General features: G+C 46.2%; 1 protein-coding gene across 1 annotated transcript in view; it reads left to right on the top strand.

Moving 5' to 3' along the window:
* The window catches only part of LOC144719114 (roundabout homolog 1-like), a 151,506-nt gene extending 144,641 nt beyond the window's left edge, over nucleotides 1-6,865 (top strand). The window contains exons 26-29 of the mRNA XM_078594957.1: nucleotides 740-1,024; nucleotides 1,465-2,087; nucleotides 3,194-3,347; nucleotides 5,081-6,865. Coding sequence (XP_078451083.1) covers nucleotides 740-1,024; nucleotides 1,465-2,087; nucleotides 3,194-3,330 — 1,045 coding nt within the window. The 3' untranslated portion in view covers nucleotides 3,331-3,347; nucleotides 5,081-6,865. The remainder of the gene's footprint in view (nucleotides 1-739; nucleotides 1,025-1,464; nucleotides 2,088-3,193; nucleotides 3,348-5,080) is intronic.
* The last annotated feature ends 14,599 nt before the right edge of the window (nucleotides 6,866-21,464 follow it).

A 21,464-nucleotide genomic window follows, 5' to 3' on the forward strand; every position in this document is an offset into this window, starting at 1 on the left:
CTATTAAGGCCAGCACAGCACATGAAGGGGTGGGTGGGCCAGCACCACGCCCGGCCACCTTTGTCTCCCCAGTGCTGATTTTTATACACCGTTCCAGGTGCTCATTTAAGGCCGGGGTCGACCTGGCGTACGCTTGAGCACACGTGAAGTGAACAGTGAATAAAACCTGTGTGAGGACGTTTTAAAAAAAAAAATAGAGAAGAGAAAATCATGAAAGAGCAATGCTGGACTTTAATAATAATAATAAAAAATAACGAAAGTCAGAACAGCTTTGAAAGTAATCTGAAGTGAAGTTCGGTTCAGAGCTCGGCTGATTTGAGGGCAGGAGGGTGGTTGGTGTCCGCCCTCGTTTTTCTCAGATTTCTCAAGTTTCCCCCTCATGCAGGTTCCATGTGGCTTCTCATAATAAACAATGGCGACGGGTGGCTAGAACGTGGCAGTATCATTTTTACAGCGCTTGCGCTTGCTAACGAAACAGGTCTGGACACTGTTGTCGCTGGGGAACTTGCTTCTCCGCCGCCGTTTCGTGCGTCCGCCCACCCTGTGGCAAACTCGAAATGTTCGCAGCTGCTAACGGTCGGAATGGCATCGCATTCCCCATACCCAAAGCATCTGAACAACGCTGTCTTGATGGAGATTATATGTTGACGAGTTTCAAAAGGCGGTCACGATCAAGAGGCGAAACTGACGAGTATCGTGGTCGTGCGCCGCCTTTGCCCCTTTTGGGGTGCTATTTCAGAGTGGACGAAGGCAGCGGGTACCCGCCCGAGCGGGTGTACGAATACCTGCAGCAGAACGAGGAGGAGCACGATGAGGATGACGAGGAGGCGGACGAAGAGGACGACCTGGTGGTTGATGAGGGGAAGGCGCGTGGGCCCCAGCAGTACGCGCACGCGTCGTACAGCCTGCAGTCGACGGCCCCCTGCTCGCCCGCCAGCCCTGAGGAGCGCAGGCCCATGATCCAGGCGCACAGCCATGAGCCGCCCGGCAGAAGAAAGAGGGCGGCGCTAGAGAGGGCCGCGCGGTGAGCTGGTGGCATGACCTAGCAAAAACAACAACAACAACAGTCTTCACACTGCGCCCGAAACGTCGTGATTTAATTCAGTTGTTTTCATTTATTTGATTAGATTTTTTTACCTACGTGACTTTACCGAAAAAAACCCCCAAAGAGTATGAATCCTTGCAGTCACGAAAGCTTCAACTCAAGAATGAAATAGGTGTTAAGATGTTCTAACACCAAATATATACTTTTTTACAAGGAATCAACCTCTTAACACCTGTTTTATTGCCATAAATGGTAAAACCTATTTTAATTTTTCATACTTGGATACAGGTATAGATATATAGGTCCCATAGATATATCTTCACACTGGCATGCTGGGATAAAATAAAAAAGCGACACTTGTATTGCTTCATTCTTATGCTTTTTTTCAGTTTTTCCTGCAATTTTTTGTTGTTTTGTAGGCACTACCCAGGACGCCCACTGCTCTCCGCAAGGTCCCCTTCACCGCCATGCCTGTATGGATACATCACGGGCCCGATGCCCTCCGATCTGGAAACGGAACCGGCGGAAGAGGAGGAAGAGGAGGAAGAGGCGGCTGTGGCAGTGGTGTCGGCAGGGACCGTAAGCGTGTATCCCAAGGCGGGCACCGTTGGGGCCGCCCGATTTGATGCCAAGAAGCTGCTGCTGAGCCTGGAACACACGTCGGTGTCCAGCCTGGGCGACCCCGAGAGCTCCCTGGCAGGGTCCATGCTCAACGGCTGGGGTTCCGCGTCTGAGGGCGACGGTGACGATGAAGACGGCGGCGGCTCGAGCGATGGCGGTGGGGTCGGCGGGGTCGGCGGGGTCGGCGGAGCGGGCGGCACGGGCACCGGTGGGGCCTCCAGCGACGGAGGCTCGAGCGAGAGCTCGTTCCGCGTGGACGCCGACTTCGCCGACGCGATTGCGGCCGCCGCGGAGAGCGCGGGACTCAAGCTGCACCACCAGCACGCCGTGGCGCAGGCCGCACAGGCGGCTGCGATGGGCGTTGTGCAGCCCGGAGCTGGCGTGCAGCAGCAGCAGCAGCAGGTTGCATCCTATACGGAAGGTACTGACTGCCCCCCACCCCCACCCCTATCCACCCCTGCCAAAACGCATGGAATGTTACAAAACAACGCTGCCGTTGCTTTTTTGGAAAAACGAATTGCCGTGGAGTATTTTTAAAAAGGGCCGCTTGTTGTTCTGGTCCCGTGAAGGTGACACAAGCGGCAGGTGTGCCTACGGTGTCTCCTTGCCAGTAACCTTGAATTTGATTTCCATTAATGTTTTCATTTCATTTTATAAACGTCCCCCGTGGCAGCTATAACTGCAGCAGTGGCAACGAACACACATTTGCGGCTCCCCATATGTCTGCAACTGACTACACTTTTATGAGTGCGCACGTGCGCATGTGTGTACGTGCGCATGCATACGCCCTTGCACATTAGGAAGAGGCTCACACTTTGCCCGCTGTACACAGCTGTGCATGAGGAACACATGTTCAACAAAAAAAAGGAGTCGTAATTTTTTTTCCATTTCACCAAAAAATTATAACGTTTTTGAAAATATAATTTTCAAGACCCTGTGCCAAAAACATGGGCAGGTGGAGCCCAATAAACAGGAAGGGGTGCTGTGAGACTCTGTGGCATAAAACCCATTGGTGCGTAAAATGTCAGTGTGTCTCTCTGGCACCTGTCAGACTGTCACGTCGCTTACAGTCACACTCCCGTTTGCTCGCCTTTTCACTTGAAAGGAAGATGAATAACACTTTCAAGAAGACGAAGAAAGAGGAAGATGGGGGAGAACGAAAGAAAGATGAATGTCTCCATAATAAAGCTTACACACAATTCCGGACGAATTTTCCCTCCATTTAATCTCCGGTGTGAGCAATGAGATAAAGAATTCTCTCGACGTGTCTGGTAGATTTCTCAGCGCGCCCCCATTGTGCACAGGGCGTCCATCGTGGAAAGGTTTTGCTGAAGCTTAAGGACGGCCATGAGAATGATGTTCATGCCCCTGGTGAAAGAGTCAATCAGTTTTAGTGTCTGGCGACCGCTGTAAATCTAAAAAAACTTGGGAGGCCTTGCCTGATGGCTCACTGATGACTAATCATGGTTGCGTCGTTCTCTATCTCTCTCTGGTATGTGTGAATAAAACTGACCCCCCTCCCCCCAGATTTTGCGCTGTACAGCCGCCCGCACTTCCCGGCGACAGGAAGCCGAGCGCTGCCCGGAGCCGGAGCCGCGAGCTTGGGACCCGAGCGGAGGTCAGGTGACCCCACGGGGACCGTCAGCGCCGGCATCAAGTGTTAGGCCCCACACCTTGGCCGGTGAGGGCAGCCCCCACGATGTTCGACGGGATTTTTTTGTATTTGGTTTATTGAGATATCAACGAGGTTAACTGTAATTCTAGATTTGAAGCTTTCGTGACTGCAAGGATTCATATTCTTAGGTTTTTTCGGTAAAGTCACGTAGGTAAAACATCAAAATTAATAAAAATAAAATAAAAATCACGACGTTTCGGAGGCAACACAAGTCTCCGTCATCAGGTGGGACCGGCTGTGACGGTCCCACCTGATGACGGAGACTTGTGTTATTTTTATTAATTTTGATGTTTTACCTACGTGACTTTACCGAAAAAACCTAAGAATATGTTAACTGTAATATTTTACAGTCCTTTTGCCAATCTGCTGCTGCAAGAAGGCCTCCCCACGCCGTGTCGGCCGTTGTTGTTGTTCGACGATACTTGCTGGTCAGCACGGGTTCGCGAAGGGGAGCGTCCACTCACCACTGATTTTGATTCGGGACGACGGGTTCTTCTTAGCAGAGTGTACTCGCCACTGTCCCTCTGCACCACCGCTCCACCCTGTTGATGAACATATTTTGGTTTATGCCTTTTCATTGGACTTCCACCATTTTTAAGGTTGGCTTGATGAATAAATTGTTCAACAACTTAATTGAAAGTTGACTAAGTTAATTTTCAAAGCACTTGTGTTAAGTTTGAAACTATTTGATGCCTGAATTATATAAATAATATATTTTCCTATTGACTATGGATCATTCCAAACACTCATCATTATTATAATTTGCTATGGATCATTCCACTCATTCCACTGGTCAACACACTTTTTCTGGCATAAGGTATTCCAACGGTTTCAAGGTAATGTTGGGGTGCTGATTCCAAATCTGGCATCAGTTTTTGTCTATCACATCAGGTTTTTGAGATATCAAATATTGCATTTTTAATAAAAACTGCAGAAGAAAAATATAAAGAAATGTGGATATCTACATAAAATGATATTATAAACACACCATCCTAAAAATACAGCACCATATTTTAACACTAAAGCAGTCACTGACTCACAACAACTTGCAATCATAAGTGACAGAGTTTATTTCGGGTAAAATCAATGAAAATGGGGTATGCATGCCGATAGCATAAAATGAGATGTGATAGAGCAAATCTGAGATCAGATTTGGCATCAGCACCCTGAAATTAGTCTAAAACAGCTGCAAAAGTCCAGGCCAGAAAAAAATGCTTTTTTTTTTTGTTGACCAGTGTTATTATTAGTGGTAATAACCAAACATCCGAATGTGGGACCCTCGTAAAAAATACTGTTTAGTCTCAGTCAGGCCTTGCCAGGGTAACCAGCATTATTATTTAGATAACATAAAAACAAAAAAAATAGTAATAACTCTTTCCATCCATTTATTCTCCTAAATATAAATGTTATGGGAGTGGTGGCGCAAAGGTGTTAGTACACTGTGTTAGTTGGATTCCCAGCCACGGCTAAAATCAGTCGTGAGTCACATCTCAACCGTTTATGGGTCCCGACTTCACCAATCCACACTGACCAGCGTGGTGAAGTATATTCCAACAATCCTCGTGACTGACACCACAATGGGAGGCCTTCATCCAGCAGCGAATTCACAAAAGGCAGTCGGTTATAATGTTGTAATTTATATATAAGCCGTGTAACAAATCTACGTTTTGTTTTGATGCCTTGGTATCATTTCATCGTTATTCAGGCGCGCACCCACTTCTTGTTTTTTGCCACTGAAGGTGGTGGAGCTGATGGAGTAAAGCACAAGTTGGGCCACGGTGCTAACCCACCGTCCCTCCGTCGCGGTACGGCGGGCCCTCAAGCCTGGGCCTAACCCCCCGCCCCCTCGCCCCCCCGCCCCCCACCCACCACCGCCGCCGCGTCTCACTCTGCCGGAGCGCAGTCTCTGGAAATGATCGCCATACGGAGAGAGAGAGAGAGGTTGTTGGAGCAACATCCCGCGCTGTGTAAATTTGACTGTAATTTACTATTATAACTCTCGGTGTTTTAATACGAAGAATAGTCACCCGTTCCCTTATGTCCCACTCGTTTTTTTTTCTTGAAATTACAGTACTTTTGTAGTGTTTTTTCGATTAAAGTTGGTTTCTTTCAAACAAGTCTGAAAGCTCTGCAGACTAGAAAATGCACTGTGAAATAAAATTGGTTTAAAAGCACAAAGACTAACAAGTAATGTTTATTGTATCTTTGATATTGACTTTTGCTACTTAATCTTTGAAAACTATTGAATGATTTGTTTTTGTTTCTTCTGGGAGATGACGAGGGATATGTTGGGAAGATCCCTTTGTCCGAGAGGCAGTTGAGTTTTAAACGATGGTTACTAGACTGCTGATAAGTTGGTTTTAAGAAGCACACAACACAAAGAGTGTTCTAATATTTTTACTGTTATTTTAAAAATATAATTTGTTTTGAAGCTGCGTTTGTTGCCTGCTACGAAGGATGTACGTCTCCTAGTGGTGCCGCTGTTTAGATTGCTCATATTTCATGTTTTACTTTGTCTCTTTATTAAACAGACGTACTTATGCCTAGACTGTGGTTTGAATGATTTATGTAGGACCAATGTTAATGAACGTTATTGATTAGTTTGAACTTTTTTTTGCTCTTTTATTTTAATGTTATTTTCCGTGTGTAAATGTTCAGTATAAAGCACAAGATGATACGTCCTCTACCTGTTTTGTATAGGTTGTGGCAAAGCTTGATGGTTGGTATTACTGGTAATGTCGATGCTAATCCATTTATAGGTTTAAAACATTACAAAGCTTCCAGTGCACTCTGTTACACCCTTAACTTGACTACAGAGGACCCCATGGTTTCGCAAAATGAAACCCAATCACCTTTTGGCAGTTTTTTCCAAATTTGTTCATAACATGGACGTTGGCTTTTCCAAAAACATGGGGGGAGGGAGGGGGTGCAAGGGGCCATATAGTCATTGTTATGGTGGAACCGAGGATTATACATTGTGTACATCACGCTAAGGCTAATAATTTCTAAACCACTCAAATATTACCTCGTGACTGCTCATGTAACGTGTCTGACGTTCAATAAAACACAAACACGCACGCACGCACACACGCACACAGACGCGCACGCGTTGAAAAATGATCGTCGTAACAAAAAAATTACAATTTAAAAAGCTGCAATCGTTAAATGGTCTGTTATAAAAATGCAAACACGTCGCTGTGCAAGTGTCATTTAAGCTTTGGTGAATGCGTACGGTAAAGTCTTGGTGACTCTGGCTGCCATCCCATCCCCGAGTCCGGCTTGTACTCCCCCCCCCCCCCCCGAGGAGCGAGTCTGCCCCTCTCGGTGTTCGTGCATCAGCTGCCGCCGCTACCCCCCCCCCCTCTCCACCCCGGTGTCTGAACCTTCCTCGTTTTTATTTATGAAACCGGCACGATCATAGCAAACACACTGCAATCTCGCGTATTCTTTCTCCTTGGAAAAAAAAAATGTTCTCTTTTCATACTAAAAAACAAACAATTAATAATAAATGTCTGTGGAGAGTGGCTGCTTTGTTGTTGTTGCATGGCTGCTGTTGAAACGCGAACGTCGGGCTGCGCCGCGCGGGGTTTTTTATTTTTACGAATCGGCTTCGCGCACAACGCACACGGGGGGCCCAGCGATGAGTCGTGCATCCCGGCAACGTGGGACACATGGGGGGGGGGGGGATGGTCGAGGAAGGTTGTAGCAAAAAAACACAAGAACTCGGTGAATCTTTGTCGATTCTAAATAAGTATTATTGACAGCCCGTTGGTGAATTCACTTGCCAACTTAAACCCTCTCGAAACTAAACAATTTAATTTTTTATTTTACCAAGTAAAGCCCACTAAGCTATATAGCTCTTTTTTAGAAGCGACCTGGTCACAAACGATTCCTCGATGGAGTGGTTTCGTCGTTTGGAAATTTATCGGAGCCAAATAATCTAAACGCGTGTTTCTAAATGGTGGAGGGGAAAACTGGAGGACCCGGAGGAAAATCCATGCAAACACAGGGAGAACATCGTAAAAAAACTCCAAATATACAAATATACAGCAGGCGTCAAGGGTCGGAATCGAACCCACGACCTCCTGGATACCAGACGAGGTATTTAGTTTGGCTTGGCCCAATACTTCACCATGTTAGTCAATGTGGTGGGTTGGTGTTGGCGAGCCTTAGGGTTGGTAAAAAAAAAACACTTGCCACTGTTGTGAGCCATGACCGGCAACCAGAGGTCGCAACTGGGTACTCGATACCCGTACCCTACCCGATACCCGGCTACCCGTACCCGGCCGGGTACGGGTAAGGAATCAAAACCCGTTTGCGACCTCTGCCGGCAACCAAATCGAGGTCCCTAGATTCATAGCACGGTGAAATAACCACTGCGCCACTGCTCCCCGTCTGGTAGATGCTGCTACTAATACGTTAATGCCCCTTGTTTATCCGGCAAAGCTTCACCGAGCCTAGGGACTTTTTTTCAGGAGGGTTTTACATTGGGATGTTTGGTTAATTCTATTGAGGAGTAGCAATGGAAGAAAAAAAACCTGGGTGTGCAAAGAGAAAACCCATTTATGTAGTGCCACCTTGTGCCTGTGGCTATATCACCTGTTATTAAGAGATGGAGTGCATTCAGGGTGATTTGTTCCGTGGCCAATACCAAATCTGTTACGTGGGCTTTCTGACAATGTCAAAGCTTCACGAAAGAAAAAGAACCTTGGGAAAGAACAGGCAGGAGCGCACTCTCGTGATGCTGCTGTGATGTTACTTCTAATTGTACAGTTCAGTTAATTTATTAGGTATAGCCCTGTGAGCCATTCGGCTCTTGAATCGGGTGCAATCGTAACAAACACAAACATGAACAAGAAACATCTTAAAGTGACTACGCGCAACAGAAACATCCAGGAGAAAACAGCAAAGTCTACCAGAAAAAGCACCGTATATCAATGCTGTGTGCAAAAATCCCAGTGGGATGCAAGTCAAACAATAACCATAAGACAATTTAGATTAAAGTTATCAGTCTAACTCTGTACAACAACAAACAAATATGGCTAAACCAAAACGTTTTAGAAATCACGAAAATAAAGCTATAAATATGTATACACCGAACACATCACCGCAGTGGCAATTACTGCAGGGCTGCTGTCATGTGTTCTTTCAGTGTCTCACCTCTTGAACAATTTGTGGAGAAAAAGTCAAAAGAGCGTACATGTTGCGAACCTTCAGTATCGCAGAAAAGCTTCTATAGATGGTTCAAGGCAGTGTTAATGAAAGTGGTGGGTTTCATGAAATGTGTAAAAAGACACAATTTTATACCTAAACATGAAAAAGAATGCAGCATTTTGCCGATTTTCACACCAATGTATTTGCCAAAGTGACACGTATTTTTTCTTCAACATATAATGAGAATGTCTCGAGCGGCGAAAATGTGTTGCCTCGCCTAACTTTATTCGACAAGTGATATTGTGATGTAAAGGCTTGGGAGTGGAAAGTTGGGCGCAATATTCACTCAGTATGTCCACGGAAAATTGTTACACAGTGCAGAGAAGACCTTGCGCTACACCAACTCGAGATGATGTGCCAAGGCACCTACACATGAAAAAGAATGCAGCAAGGCACATCAGCAGCCATGATAAATCCACAGCCGGATGAAGGCCTCTCCAAGCCGTCACCATATCTCACGGTCCTGCGATGCTGCATTGCAATCCATCTGCACACCAACTGATGTAATCGTTTCATCCCTGCGGTTGACGTCCTCTCGTTTTACAACCTTTGGCTGCCACTCTCACTTTTAGCCTTGACCACCCGCCATCATTCCTCATGGCGACGTGCCCTGCCTCAAGCCCACAAGGAAACTTTTCCTAACGAGGCACCTGTGTGTCTTGCACGGCTAATGACAGACGCGCGAGGGAGGCTGGGGCCTGACAATCAGCGATGTCTCCGTAGCAAACGGCCTTCGGAGCGAAAATGATGTCACCAACCCGCGTCGCGCGTCCTTTGATTTATTGTATTTGAGCGGTGAGATAAGGCGTTCGATCACGCACACGGGGCTTTATGATACCAGGCGGCCCGTATCTGTATCTGCTGATGAAAACACGCACACAAATCAAAAATAATAACTTACGCCGGCTAAACGCAACGGTATCACCCGCTAATTCTAATTATCAGTTTAATTATTACTTAATGGGGGAGCCAATGATTAATCCGAGGGTTCGGCAATAAAGCGATCAGCGCAACAGTTATTGGGCAATAAAACAATCAAACTAAACAGGCTCGGGTGCTGCGGGAGGGAAATTATGGAAAAGATTGGGAGCCATCCACCATCTGTCAGCGGCGGGCGAGAGCAGCAAGGGGAAAGGGAAGGAGATGTGTGAAGCAATCATTGCCCCGTTTCTGGGTTGTCGCACCCGCGGCTGTCTGCTCGGTGCGATATGAAGTTTATAAATCAAGCCACGCGGCCAGCCAGCCGGCCCGCGCGGCCGGGTCCGTCTGCGGCGGGAGGAGGACTGCAATCTTCCCGCGCAAGACCACCGGCCCCATCCACCCCCCCACCCACTCACCCCACCAGCCCTTCCCCAAAAAAAAAAGTATTTTAATCAAAATGTGGCACAAACGTCTGCTGCCCGGGTTGAATGCTCACGCCGAGCGAGTTCATATTGCTGTCCGCTACCCCCTCCTCCTCCTCCCCCAAAAAGGGTTTGCTCCGAATCCAAGGCCCCCCTTTACCGTGGGTAAATTGTGGACAGAAAAAAAAGCAATTACCGAACATAATAGAGCATAAATGATGGAGTGGTGAAACATGGGGATATTTTCTCTTTTCAGCATTGCCATAAATCAAGATTTGCTATTTACGGAGCTAATGGGACGCGACTCGAGGTTATTGTGGTTGCAGAAAGAACGCGTCTTCAAAAAAAATATAAAATGCACCGCGGTCATTAGCATATAAATATGGCATCTGGCCCGAGCCGAGGGCTTCTGTTGAATTGGTGGGTTTTGTATAATCCTCGCAGCGCCGAGGAGCCGTGCCTCTGTCCGATACATTATTAAAAACGCTGAAATGTGGTTAACCCCGCCTGCCAAATGAGACAACAAGGACTCCGATTTTTGAAAGCCGCCCTCCGTGGCAGGTCGGATGGAGTCTCATCAAACGCCAGATGCCAGGTATCCCCCATCGCCAACCCTCGCCTGGCCGTGCCCCCCATCGCAAGCACACAGGGCCCCCCATAATCCACAGTGTTGGTTAGACCCTATACCACCCAGTCGATATCTGGAACACGCAAAACCATCGACCCCTACCGCGTGTCTACCGCAGCGTGGTTGGAACGGGTCCCTGCTGCGATAAATGAAATGCCACCCATCCACCCCCTCTCTTCGCAGCCCAGTTGCTGCCCCTCCTCCCTCTTCAGGCCCGTGGGCACCGGGTGCAGTTGCATCACCTGCGCACTAGATCGCCACGTCACTATCCAGCCAACGGGGCCCTCACTTCGACACCCTCGCTATCGAGTGTAGCAGTCGGTGCAAAGGCACCCGGGGTAACTGGTAGGCTGGGTCCATGAAGTGGCTAGTAGGGGAAGAGGAAAGGGGGTTATGGGGAGTATCCCCCCCCCCATTTCACGACTTGCACCAGGGCCTATGCCAACTCACGCTCCGCCACTGATTCACTGCCAATCGTACAGAATTACCATCATCATCCACCTTGTAGGGTACTCGGCAACCACCACCACCACCAACAACAACCTCGACGTTCGTCTCATTACTCGGCACACGGTGTCCTGCACATTCCTACACACCGTGCGTGGATCATGGCCATTCGGCACCATCTCGCATGGTCCCAGCCACAGGAGTCGTCCCATTCATTACCACCACCGCCCAACCATCGAATTACAAGTTTCTCCATCACCAATCCCCGTAACAGCCTCCTGCCTCGGCCACCTTTGTCGATGCAGCGCGTTGGTGTGGCGGGGGGGGAATACCCGAGGAGGATGGTGAATAATACATGAGCCGCTGCCGCCGAACACGAGAAGTGTATCAGTGAGTGGAGCGAGAGCTGGCACTGCATGCTGGGGGGGGGGGGGATGAATACATTTCATGAGCAGGTGTGAGCGTCTGTGTGTGCTGCACTACGAACCCGGCGACCCGAGTTCGATTCCTGCCGACGCCAGTGACGATTATCCGAACCTGTCACGGGCCTTCCCTATGTTGAGTCAGTCCCAAATAAGTACCTGGTAGAGTAGTGTAAATATCGACACTGAGGAGACAAAGCAGGATGGGCGTGGTTCTGGCCACCCACCTTGTCCTGTGCTGTACCGGCTTTCAATAGGTGCTCGCTAACACGCGCCCAATACTGGACATCTGTGAAAAAGAGCTGAAAAGCTCCAGGTTCTGACTTTCTCCAACGATATGTTGAGGCTATGCGGGAGATCTTTGTCTCTTTCTACCCGGCATGCTTTAAAAATAAATAAATGTGCACGTTTGTGCATGAAAAGTACGGGGATTGGAATTTAAACGCATTGGAGGCGACCAATAAGATAATGTTCGGTGAGTTTCAGATTATTAAAGGAGATGATGCACGGTGATGCAGTATTGCTGTTGTCAGTTTTCCATTTGCTTGAGAATAATAACCTGCAATGAATGATGGTTGATATATCTTTTTACCATGCTGATTCTGTTTTGTATATATGAAAGCACATAAACTAAAATTTCCAATGAGCGGTGAAGCAAACTGCCAGACTTGATGTCTACAATACATAAAAGTACAATAAAATGCACCACCCTTAGTCGATATACCGTTTGCATGAAGGCGTCCTCATGCATGCCTTGCCCGTCGTGGGGGTTGTTTGAACATACTTCACCATGCTGGTCAATTCGGATTGAAAGGGGCACCCATAACCGAGTTTTAATATCATTCCTGATGCTATTCGCCACAGTGGGGAATGACACGCAGGGTGTCTGAGCTCGCAGGGGCAGCGTGATAACCACTCTGCCAACGGCCTGACTCGAAATGACAAAAAATAAACAGGCGAAATACGTTCAATGTGATGTTTTGTTCGCATTTGTTGACGCGAGGTAACCTCAAAATTGCATTCAGAATCCAAATATTGATTTAGACTGGAGGAATCTGATGAGCTATGAAGCTCTTATTTTTACAGAGCTCCGGTATTGATTTCACTCAACCAAAAGCGGCAGGAACCGTTCATGAACGATGTGAACCAAACGCTTTTGTTGCAACATTGTGTAGCAAATGGTAAAAATGTTGCCTTGTTTTAACAAATGATCATGTCTGTAATTCGACAATTAATACATATACATATTTTCAGTGGTTACATTTCATATTACTGGTAGGAACCGCCAGGTTACACCAGCCCACAGGGGATTATTGTGTCCGTCGTGCATCCAAAAATGGGAGGGGTGGGGCTGGGTGGAGAGGGGAGGGTGGGAAGGGGCTGGGTGGGGATGGGTGGGGGGTGGGAGGGGTGGGGCTGGGTGGGGAGGGGCTGGTCACCCCGTGGTGCCCTCATAAAACTCAACGTTTAACCTACTCACGCCGGCTTGTGCCCGCCCTTACAGTCGGGCATATTTGCGGAATACACCACGCCGCCGTTGACCCTGCAGGCCATTGACCGAGCAACCCAACGTTCCTACTAGCTCCCCCGGCAGGAATGTGTTTTCATTGCCCATAATTCTGCATGAGCAGCACGACACATGAAAAACAGGGGTTGAGTGGTGGCGCAGCGCCTAGCGCATTTCACTTTGAACCCCGTCATCTGAGTTCAATTCCCAGCCAGGGCCAACATCAATGGTGTGTGATATCCGATGGTGGTCCTCCCCCATTGACCAACTCTCACTGACCAGCGGCCGTGAAGTATGCTTAAACACCCCACGTGACTGAAACGGCAATCGGAGGAGACCCTCATCCTTCGGTGGATTGGCAAAGGGCTGTAGAAATACCGGGGTACCTTTGTGTGTCTTTATCGTGTACAGTACACGAGTGAGCCCAATGGAAACCAACGCAGGCTACACGTGGCCCGTGTTGGAGCTGAATGGCGTTTAAGCGTGTGAAATACGGCTGCTGGACAGCTACTGGCTTGGGAAATGGCACCGGCATTCCGAATCCACCATCTGCTCTGCCGGTGTAACCTGTTCTCGGGTAAAATGTCCCCAAAGAGCCACGTTTATCATGTGAGGTTGTGTTTTTTTTTTGTGTGTGTCCATAGGCTCATACATAGACCGGGGATGTCTTCGTTGGTGGCCCCAATGGCCGGTCTGGCCCCTGAAAATGATTGACAATGGGCTGTGTTGCTTGGGATGACATACAATGACAAACTGGGTTCTCAGGGGTAAACAGTGGCAGCACACGTCGAGAGGCATGCAGCTGTTTTTCTACGTTTGCGTTTCAAACGCCCCATAAATAAGACTGAGCAATACAGTTCTTTTCCCCCCCCATCTCATAAGCAGTGAAAACGATCACAATGGCATGTGGTACTCTGAAACCGCTGATGCCTATTACATAAAATAACACATTTATGTTTACGCAAGCTGTTTGCACAATGAAGTCACTCAAACGTTCTCCCATAATGCATTGCACCGTTTGAGAATATAGTCTCCTAAACACACATACACCCATTTTTAATAAAGTATTTTTTTAAATCAAATTTGTTCCACACCCAATTGACAACTTTTGAAAACCTACCCGTGTAAATACAAATTCTTTATTAAAAATCTGTTCACTTTTCAAGGCACCCCATTGTAAAAAAAAATGGAAGTCATAATCTTTGCCCTTTTCCACCCGCCTCTGATGAAGGACCATTAGCTGATACGATAGCTTATTAATATATTTCTTTCAGTCATTAAACAATGTTTATTAATGTCTGCAGTAGTAAAGTACTTTCAACCTGTGTTCCTACAGCATCACCGATGCAGTCTCCGCATTTGTACTTATTTGCCGAATATAAAGTAATTGGCATCTGTGAGCGTATTTTGGTAAAGTCACGTAAAATTACAGTAATTTTGCTGTGGCGGTTTCACCTGAAAACGGAGGCTTGTGTTGCTTCCGAAACGTCGTGATTTAATTTAGTTGTTTTAATTTAATGTAATTAATTTTGTTATTTTTTACCTACGTGACTTTACCGAAAAAAACAAAAAGTATGAATCCTTGCAGTCACGAAAACTTCAAATCTAGAATCTTATTTTGGTAGTCTGTGATGATCTATGTAGGTTGACTTGCTGCTCTCTTGTTGTTGAAAACAGTCATCAGGCTCTGCAGAGTGAATGCCATCCAATTCCCTAAGATACAGGACATCTGATCACATGACTACAATGTGTCAAAGTTGCCTCATGCTCACGTTAAAGTAAAGCGTATGCCAAACTCATCACCCAATTCGTCAACCCGCACTGACCAGCATGGTGAAGTACGCTCGAACAACCTCCATAACAGAAAAGTGTGGGAAGGCCTTCATCCAGCAGTGGATTGACATTACATTTTTCAGCACAGTATATGCATGAGGGATGTTTAATATGCTGCAGTGATTTAGCGCAAAGAGATGGGGCTTCCAAATAAGCTCAACTGGTTTTAAGAGCCGCCGTTGAGAACGCACGCAGTTAAAGTTGTCGGTGATCTTGGTATTTTTACATGGAACTCGATCTACCCGATAACCACCAGTTTTGTATTCCGTTTAAATTAAAACAACTTCTCGAGCAGCATATAAATGTGTCGAAGCAGGTCCTGAGCACTAAAATGTAACGCACACGAAGTGTAGTCACTCAAAATGAAGTGCAGAATGACTTCGCATTGTGCCTTGTCCCACACGACTTTTAGCAAAACCGCATAAAACCAGTTCCCTGGGCCTTTTTCTCCCTCTCTCTCTCTAGAGTTTAAGACGTGTTCGCTAAACGCTAATAGGACATTCTTAGGAGAGGGAATTTTAATACGTCTCCATTAGCGAAGCAGTTCCCCCCGCTGCCGTCCATAATTTACCCTTCGCAAGTCGCAGTCACATCAAAACGCGGCCACCTCTCCTGCTCTGTGCACGGCCCTTGTGACATTCTATTAATTTTGTTCACTTCCCGCAAACATTTGCAGTCGGAAATTGAGTTTAATTTCCACATAGCGTCGTGTTTTACGCGTGCTTGTGTAGCCAAACTACATTTACCAAACCCACCCACCTACCTACCACCACCACCACTACCAACTTCCTCATTACTCTTGCCAAATTAACCCTCGGACTTGCTGGGGACAAGGCGAGCACGTGAAGAAGGCAGTGCCACACAGCCAGCAAACAGCATTTGACTCCAAATGATGTTCACTCGACCACCTCATCATAGCATCCTATTAGATTGAGTCAACTTGAGAGGGGCCTAGTCCAGATTCAGATAAAAGTTGTCATTGTGCACGTTCAAGATTTCAACGCAGGACATTGGTATTGTACCACAGTGTGCTAACCATACATGGTAATCAAGCCGGTACTCGCCTGGCTTATGGATGGGGGGTGAATCTTTCTATAAGCTAAGGATTGTCAGCCAAAGGAGAGAACGCATACAAGAGGATTTCCACCACGCGTGAAGGAGTGGATGGTAGCAGCACTGGATTGTGACAGGTGGCAATGGTGTGGAAAGGTCTTCATCCAGCAGTCGATAAAAATGGGCTGATGATGATTACATGAATATGTACGTGCTCCATTCTCTTGAAGGAGTGTTTTTTTTTCACGGAGATGTATAGCACCTGCAATGTAGTGCCACCGTGGTTATTTTTACACAGTTCAAATGTCATAGGTCATATCTGGCGCATCATTAATAACCTTCGGTAGTGGCTCCTTCGGGTATTGGCAAAATATACTCAAGTGCTATGACTGACAGACTCGTGGACAGAAAAAATTAAGCTACATATCATGCAGACATGCACACACCATAACCTTCACGAGTATGCTATATAATATCACCCATTACACCATTCGCCAACCACCATAAGGCCATATCGCATGCAGCAATGACGAGTTCCCAGAAGAGCATGACCACCTACAAAGTATCTGGAAATAAAAAAAAAAATCTGAAGTGCTCCCTGGGAGATCGTTGGTTATTGGAGGGAGCAGCATGTGGCCGGGGTGGCTTTACACGGAGGGCCAATTACAATACTGGAGGTGAGTGCCACAGACACGTGTTCCACAGGCTGTCCGAGTGTAAAATGTGACTTAGCCGACAAGATCTGCACGCCGCTCGCATGGTCATAGCCGCAAGGTCCTCTAAATGGCTGTAAATTTGTCGCAAGCACCAAAATAAACTCTTGCAAAAATGCACTCGGCTTGAAGTCCAAACAATATCTTTTTTATCGTGCTACCAATCATGAATATGGGGCTGAAAGAGTAAAACCTTCCGATTTAACTCTCTGCTCAATGGCCGATCCTTGGCTCAAATTCCCTCTTCGATCGTCAGCTCTCTTCTTCACTTCCCCGTATGGCCTCTCCTTCCTTCAAGTAGTATCGTGGCATCTTCATCCTCCTGCCTCTTGGCGCCTTTCCCAGCATTCTTCCACAACGACCTTCACCAAGCTTTCACCTCCGAGAATGTGTCCAATCCACATCTTTAGCCCTTTCTGCATCGTAACAATTAGACTTCTCCTGCTTCTGCTCCAGAACTTTCTCATTACTGATTTTCTTCATTCGATGCCAAACCCACATCTGAATACTTTCCAGTTGTATACTTGAATGGGTTTGGGCTGTGGTAATGGCTTGTTAGTATGAAAGCTAAACATGGAGCTTGACAACATTTTATGGAAAATGAAATTACAAAACGATTTAATATTTATTTCATGTACTGTACAAAGCAAATCATGCTTATTTCCCACAAAAAGTATATATTTTACGTAAACCATCAGCTGCCTGCCTTCTTGGAGGGCATTTTATCAGCAGCATTGGATACAAGGAAATCGTGACTGGTTTTGACATTGAGTGTATCATCAGTAGTCAGGCTTGCTTGAACCAATGCTGGTGAACTGCACGATGTTTAAAAGCAAAGACCCTTTCTGAAAGAAATTAGTCCTAATTCTACACAAAAGATAATGTACTGCACTTGATTTCACAATGTCGTCGTTATTCAGGATTTATTGCACACTCCCGTAATCTGCCTTACCGTTCATGTCAACAGCAGCTGTACCAGTACCGGGACTTTAACGTGGCACTTAAATGCCACGTTAAGGCCAAACCTTTCATAAAACCCAGTTACTCACATTTTCCAGGTGTAATAATGCAGCAGTGCAGCGATGACCCAAGACAAACACTGCGAGTATTGCGTTTTGTGGGAGATCGATCGGGCAACGTTGTTGTTTGTTGTCATATCGCATTCTAAACACCCGCACTTCAAAACGAGGAGCTCACGGCACATGTCGGAGACCAATGTGAAGACCTCCTTCTTGCGTTTTTTTTTCAATCATCTATAGTCATGCCACTCGGCCACATTATCACCACTTCATTCCAGTTCAATCAGAAATTCTCATTCCACATTCTAGCCGTTCTTAGAGAGAGTCCTCAATAATGTGGACGACTGTCATTTTGGCAGCTCCACAGTCACGTGTTGTAGGGTTTGCCATCACACCAAGACGGTGCCAAATTAGCATACAAAGACACCCCTAGCCACACACCAGTCTGTTCAAACCTAGCCAAAGACGATTTGGTTAGCTGATGCCCATGCACACGTGTGAATGATAGATAGTGAAGATGCAAGGCGGTCTGATCTGAGTGTGAAGACCTGTGTGTGCTGAAAATATGTAAAGTTGAAGTGTGGCTCTTTTATTAGCTCATGAAAAATAACTGCTCAGCTTGGTCGTGCGTTGGTAACACATGCAGCACGATAATACACCATGGACCAGCTGGCATACCTAGATTTATGTTTGTTTGCGTATGCATGGCATGGCAGTCTGTCTGGGTGGGAGCTGTGGCGTTCAAGGGCTTTGGGCCTTGGTGCGTGGTGTGTCGGGGAGAGAGGCGTGGGGTGGAGTTTCGGCTGTGTTTATATTATGTGAGAAGAGTGGGGTTCTGGGTGCAATGTGTAAGACTATAGGCTACGTTGTACCGCTTTGGAATATCAGGTGTTGTAGACTTGAGCTGAGAGGTGGCCAGGAGATGGCAGTGCAGCAATGGATTAAATCTGTGTGGAATTTCGAGTGTCATATCCTCATATCTTTGTGTTTTCCCTGGGCTGTCCAATTTCCTCCTAAATGCCGAACACTTCTTTAATGGAATTGGCCAAACATTCCATTGCAGGACCCTTCTGAAAAAAATAAGCTTTGAAACTCAGTGAGGCTTTTCTGTATAAATAAAGGGCATTATTATTGTTATTATTAGTGCTACGGATGTGATGTAATGTATGGGTGAGGGAGTACCATAGGCTAAATGAGAGGTTACAGTTAGGATCTCTGTTATCGTAGCAGGAAACATGAACTAGAAAGTAATTTAGCAGCACAGGACATGACGCCTGCCTCTCTGCTTTCAGCACAAAGACGCTCTGTTACAAAACCACTGCAATTCTCCGACGTTTCACGGGCAAATAATAACTTTCACAAAAAATGTAGTCGTGCTTTTACGAGGTGATTTTTGGAACCTGGAGCGAGGCGACGTTAAAACATTTTCTCTCTATTTTTGTTGTGCGTATAATTTCGCTCTCACAGATGAACGTCCGCACAAGGGATTATGAATACCAGGTGTGAAAGGCAGCACGAAAGCAAAATAGCGGCGTTTTTTTTGTGTGATGATCTACTCGGCCCACAAATTTCAACAGCCTGGGAGGTATTGCCAGCTGAAGCAAGTTTCTCTGTACAACCATTGATTTGTGATGCTTATGCACACACGCATACACACGCGACATGCACGACTGCTCCCTGTTCATGGAGATGACAAAAACGTGAAGCTTTTTTTCACCAAGGCCACACATCACTGCAATTCTTTCCCTACTTCAATTCTGACAAACGACCTATATCCTGACGCCTAACGTGGAATTTTCATTTGTAGACCTCTATTCTGAAGGCTGTATTTCCCTTTCTTTGCAGTGGTATGTATGATGGTTCTACAACTTGCATGTTATGAAACTACTGGATCGTTGCTTGGAAAAGCTAAATAAAATATTCGATTTATCGTGTTGATAAAAGCAAAACAAAGTAAAGTTTACTTGTGACGACATGAATACAACACAGGAGGCGCAGACAATCAGCCATTCAAATCTTGTGTGGTATGAGGCTGTTTCAGATCTCGGTGTTGCACGAGTTTCTAAAGCGTACGATGGAATTTTGTGGAATAACCTCAAAATAGAAGTCGGCTTTTTCATGGCTAGCGTGTGCATAGAGCCACTCTATGCTCAACCCTTCATTCACCCTTCGCTCACTCTTCACAAGAGGCGGAACTTCATAACCGTGAAGTTGTATCCCTTTGTCGCTTCAATACAATCCTTCGGCACCACCCAACGCCGTTTTATTAACGATTCAGTGCACTGTCTACACAAGGCACTTCTCGGAAGGCCATTTCAAAGATCTACAGCTCGTTGTGAAGACAATTGCCTCCCAAACTCCCAGATGAACCTTTTTTATTACATCTTTTATCCTTTTATACGGCGAGACAACCAGACCTACCATGTGTATTATTTGAACCGTACGTGGGGGTTTTTTTGGTGTGCAAATGCCATTGGACTCGCTTACAACAACAATAAAAAAAGGCTTTATCCGAATGATCTCTCAGTCTGCTCTACTGCAATGAAAACAGTCTGAGCCCTCCTTGACTATATCTCACCACCAGTCATAAACCAAACTCAGTTCTCATTTTTGTGTTGTTGTTGCACTGTGGTAAACCAAAGCAACGAGTACACACACACACACTCTACTTTCAAAATGTAGTTGTATGTCATGCCAGAGATTACATTTAGGGTGAGGCCATATCATACGGTTCCTAAGTTTTGGTTGACGTTTGTGCTGTACAGTATATATTTTCACTGACCAGTCAACAGATAAATAAGAAGAAAACACGTACAATACAGAGTTACGTGATGGTTTTAATTATACGACAAGTGTTATTGTCGAAGGTCAGCCACCCAAAACTCCAAAGCATTTCTCTCTCTGATAAAGAATAAGAGACGTGATTTTAATTACGTTTAAAAAATAAAAGTACAGTAGTGACGTGTTGCGTCGTTGCAAACCTGTAAAATTGAGAAGGGGGAGTGAATATTTCTAAATAATTAATATCTTAACATCAGCACGCAATATTCTCGTGCCAAATAATGAATACATCAATTCAAGACTACTTTACACATATGCGCAATGAAACTGGAGACAAATAAACGTTGTAATGCAGTTGCAACCTCGTTGCCCTCGTAAGGCTAAACATTACAGATGCAACGTGACTCCCTCCACTTTACCGCCCTTTCAGAGCAAAAGCATTCCCCCTTACGATAGTTGATGTTCCAATTATTCTCGCAAAAGTTTAAATTGGCCGTTGGCATGGCAACATGCGAACGTGAGCGCACATGGCTTATCTCTGCTGTATTCAAATGAATGCAAAGGGGGGGGGGGGGGCTTGCATTGGAGCCGCTGGTGAAATTAATTTGCATACATTTACGGCGCATCGAGCACGATCTCGTCACATCTGAGAAGCTAATCAAGTTTGCGCCTGGCTCGTGCTTCGCAACGAGAGTGCACCACGCACGCGCGCAGAGGTTGTTCGTATGTTACGTGGGTGGGCAGCCGTGGGCAGTGCAGTACAATGTATTGTTGTGCAGTGCTGTCTGTACCTTGATGCTTCTGCATTTACGGCTTCACCCAACTTCACCGAGCCGTACTGAGCAGCTGAGTAAAGTATGGTCAGATACCAGAGGTGTGGACTCGAGTCATGTGACTTGGACTCGAGTCAGACTCGAGTCATGAATTTGATGACTTGCGACTCGACTTGGACTTGCATAACAATGACTTTGTCCCACCTCTGTCAGATACCGACCGCGAAATGCATGGCGTTGGGGATGTATTCATCCAGCAGTGGATTGACACAAGCGTTGTATATATATATACAGGACCTGGGAGGAAGAGTTAAATGAAATGCCTTTACTTTGCAATCCACACGCTGAACACTTGACTTTTTTTTCAGTTTGTTTTAACAAATGTACCAA

Source organism: Lampetra planeri, chromosome 5 (assembly GCF_965212315.1).
Source record: "Lampetra planeri chromosome 5, kcLamPlan1.2.h2, whole genome shotgun sequence".
In the NCBI taxonomy this organism is placed as follows: Eukaryota; Metazoa; Chordata; class Hyperoartia; order Petromyzontiformes; family Petromyzontidae; genus Lampetra; species Lampetra planeri.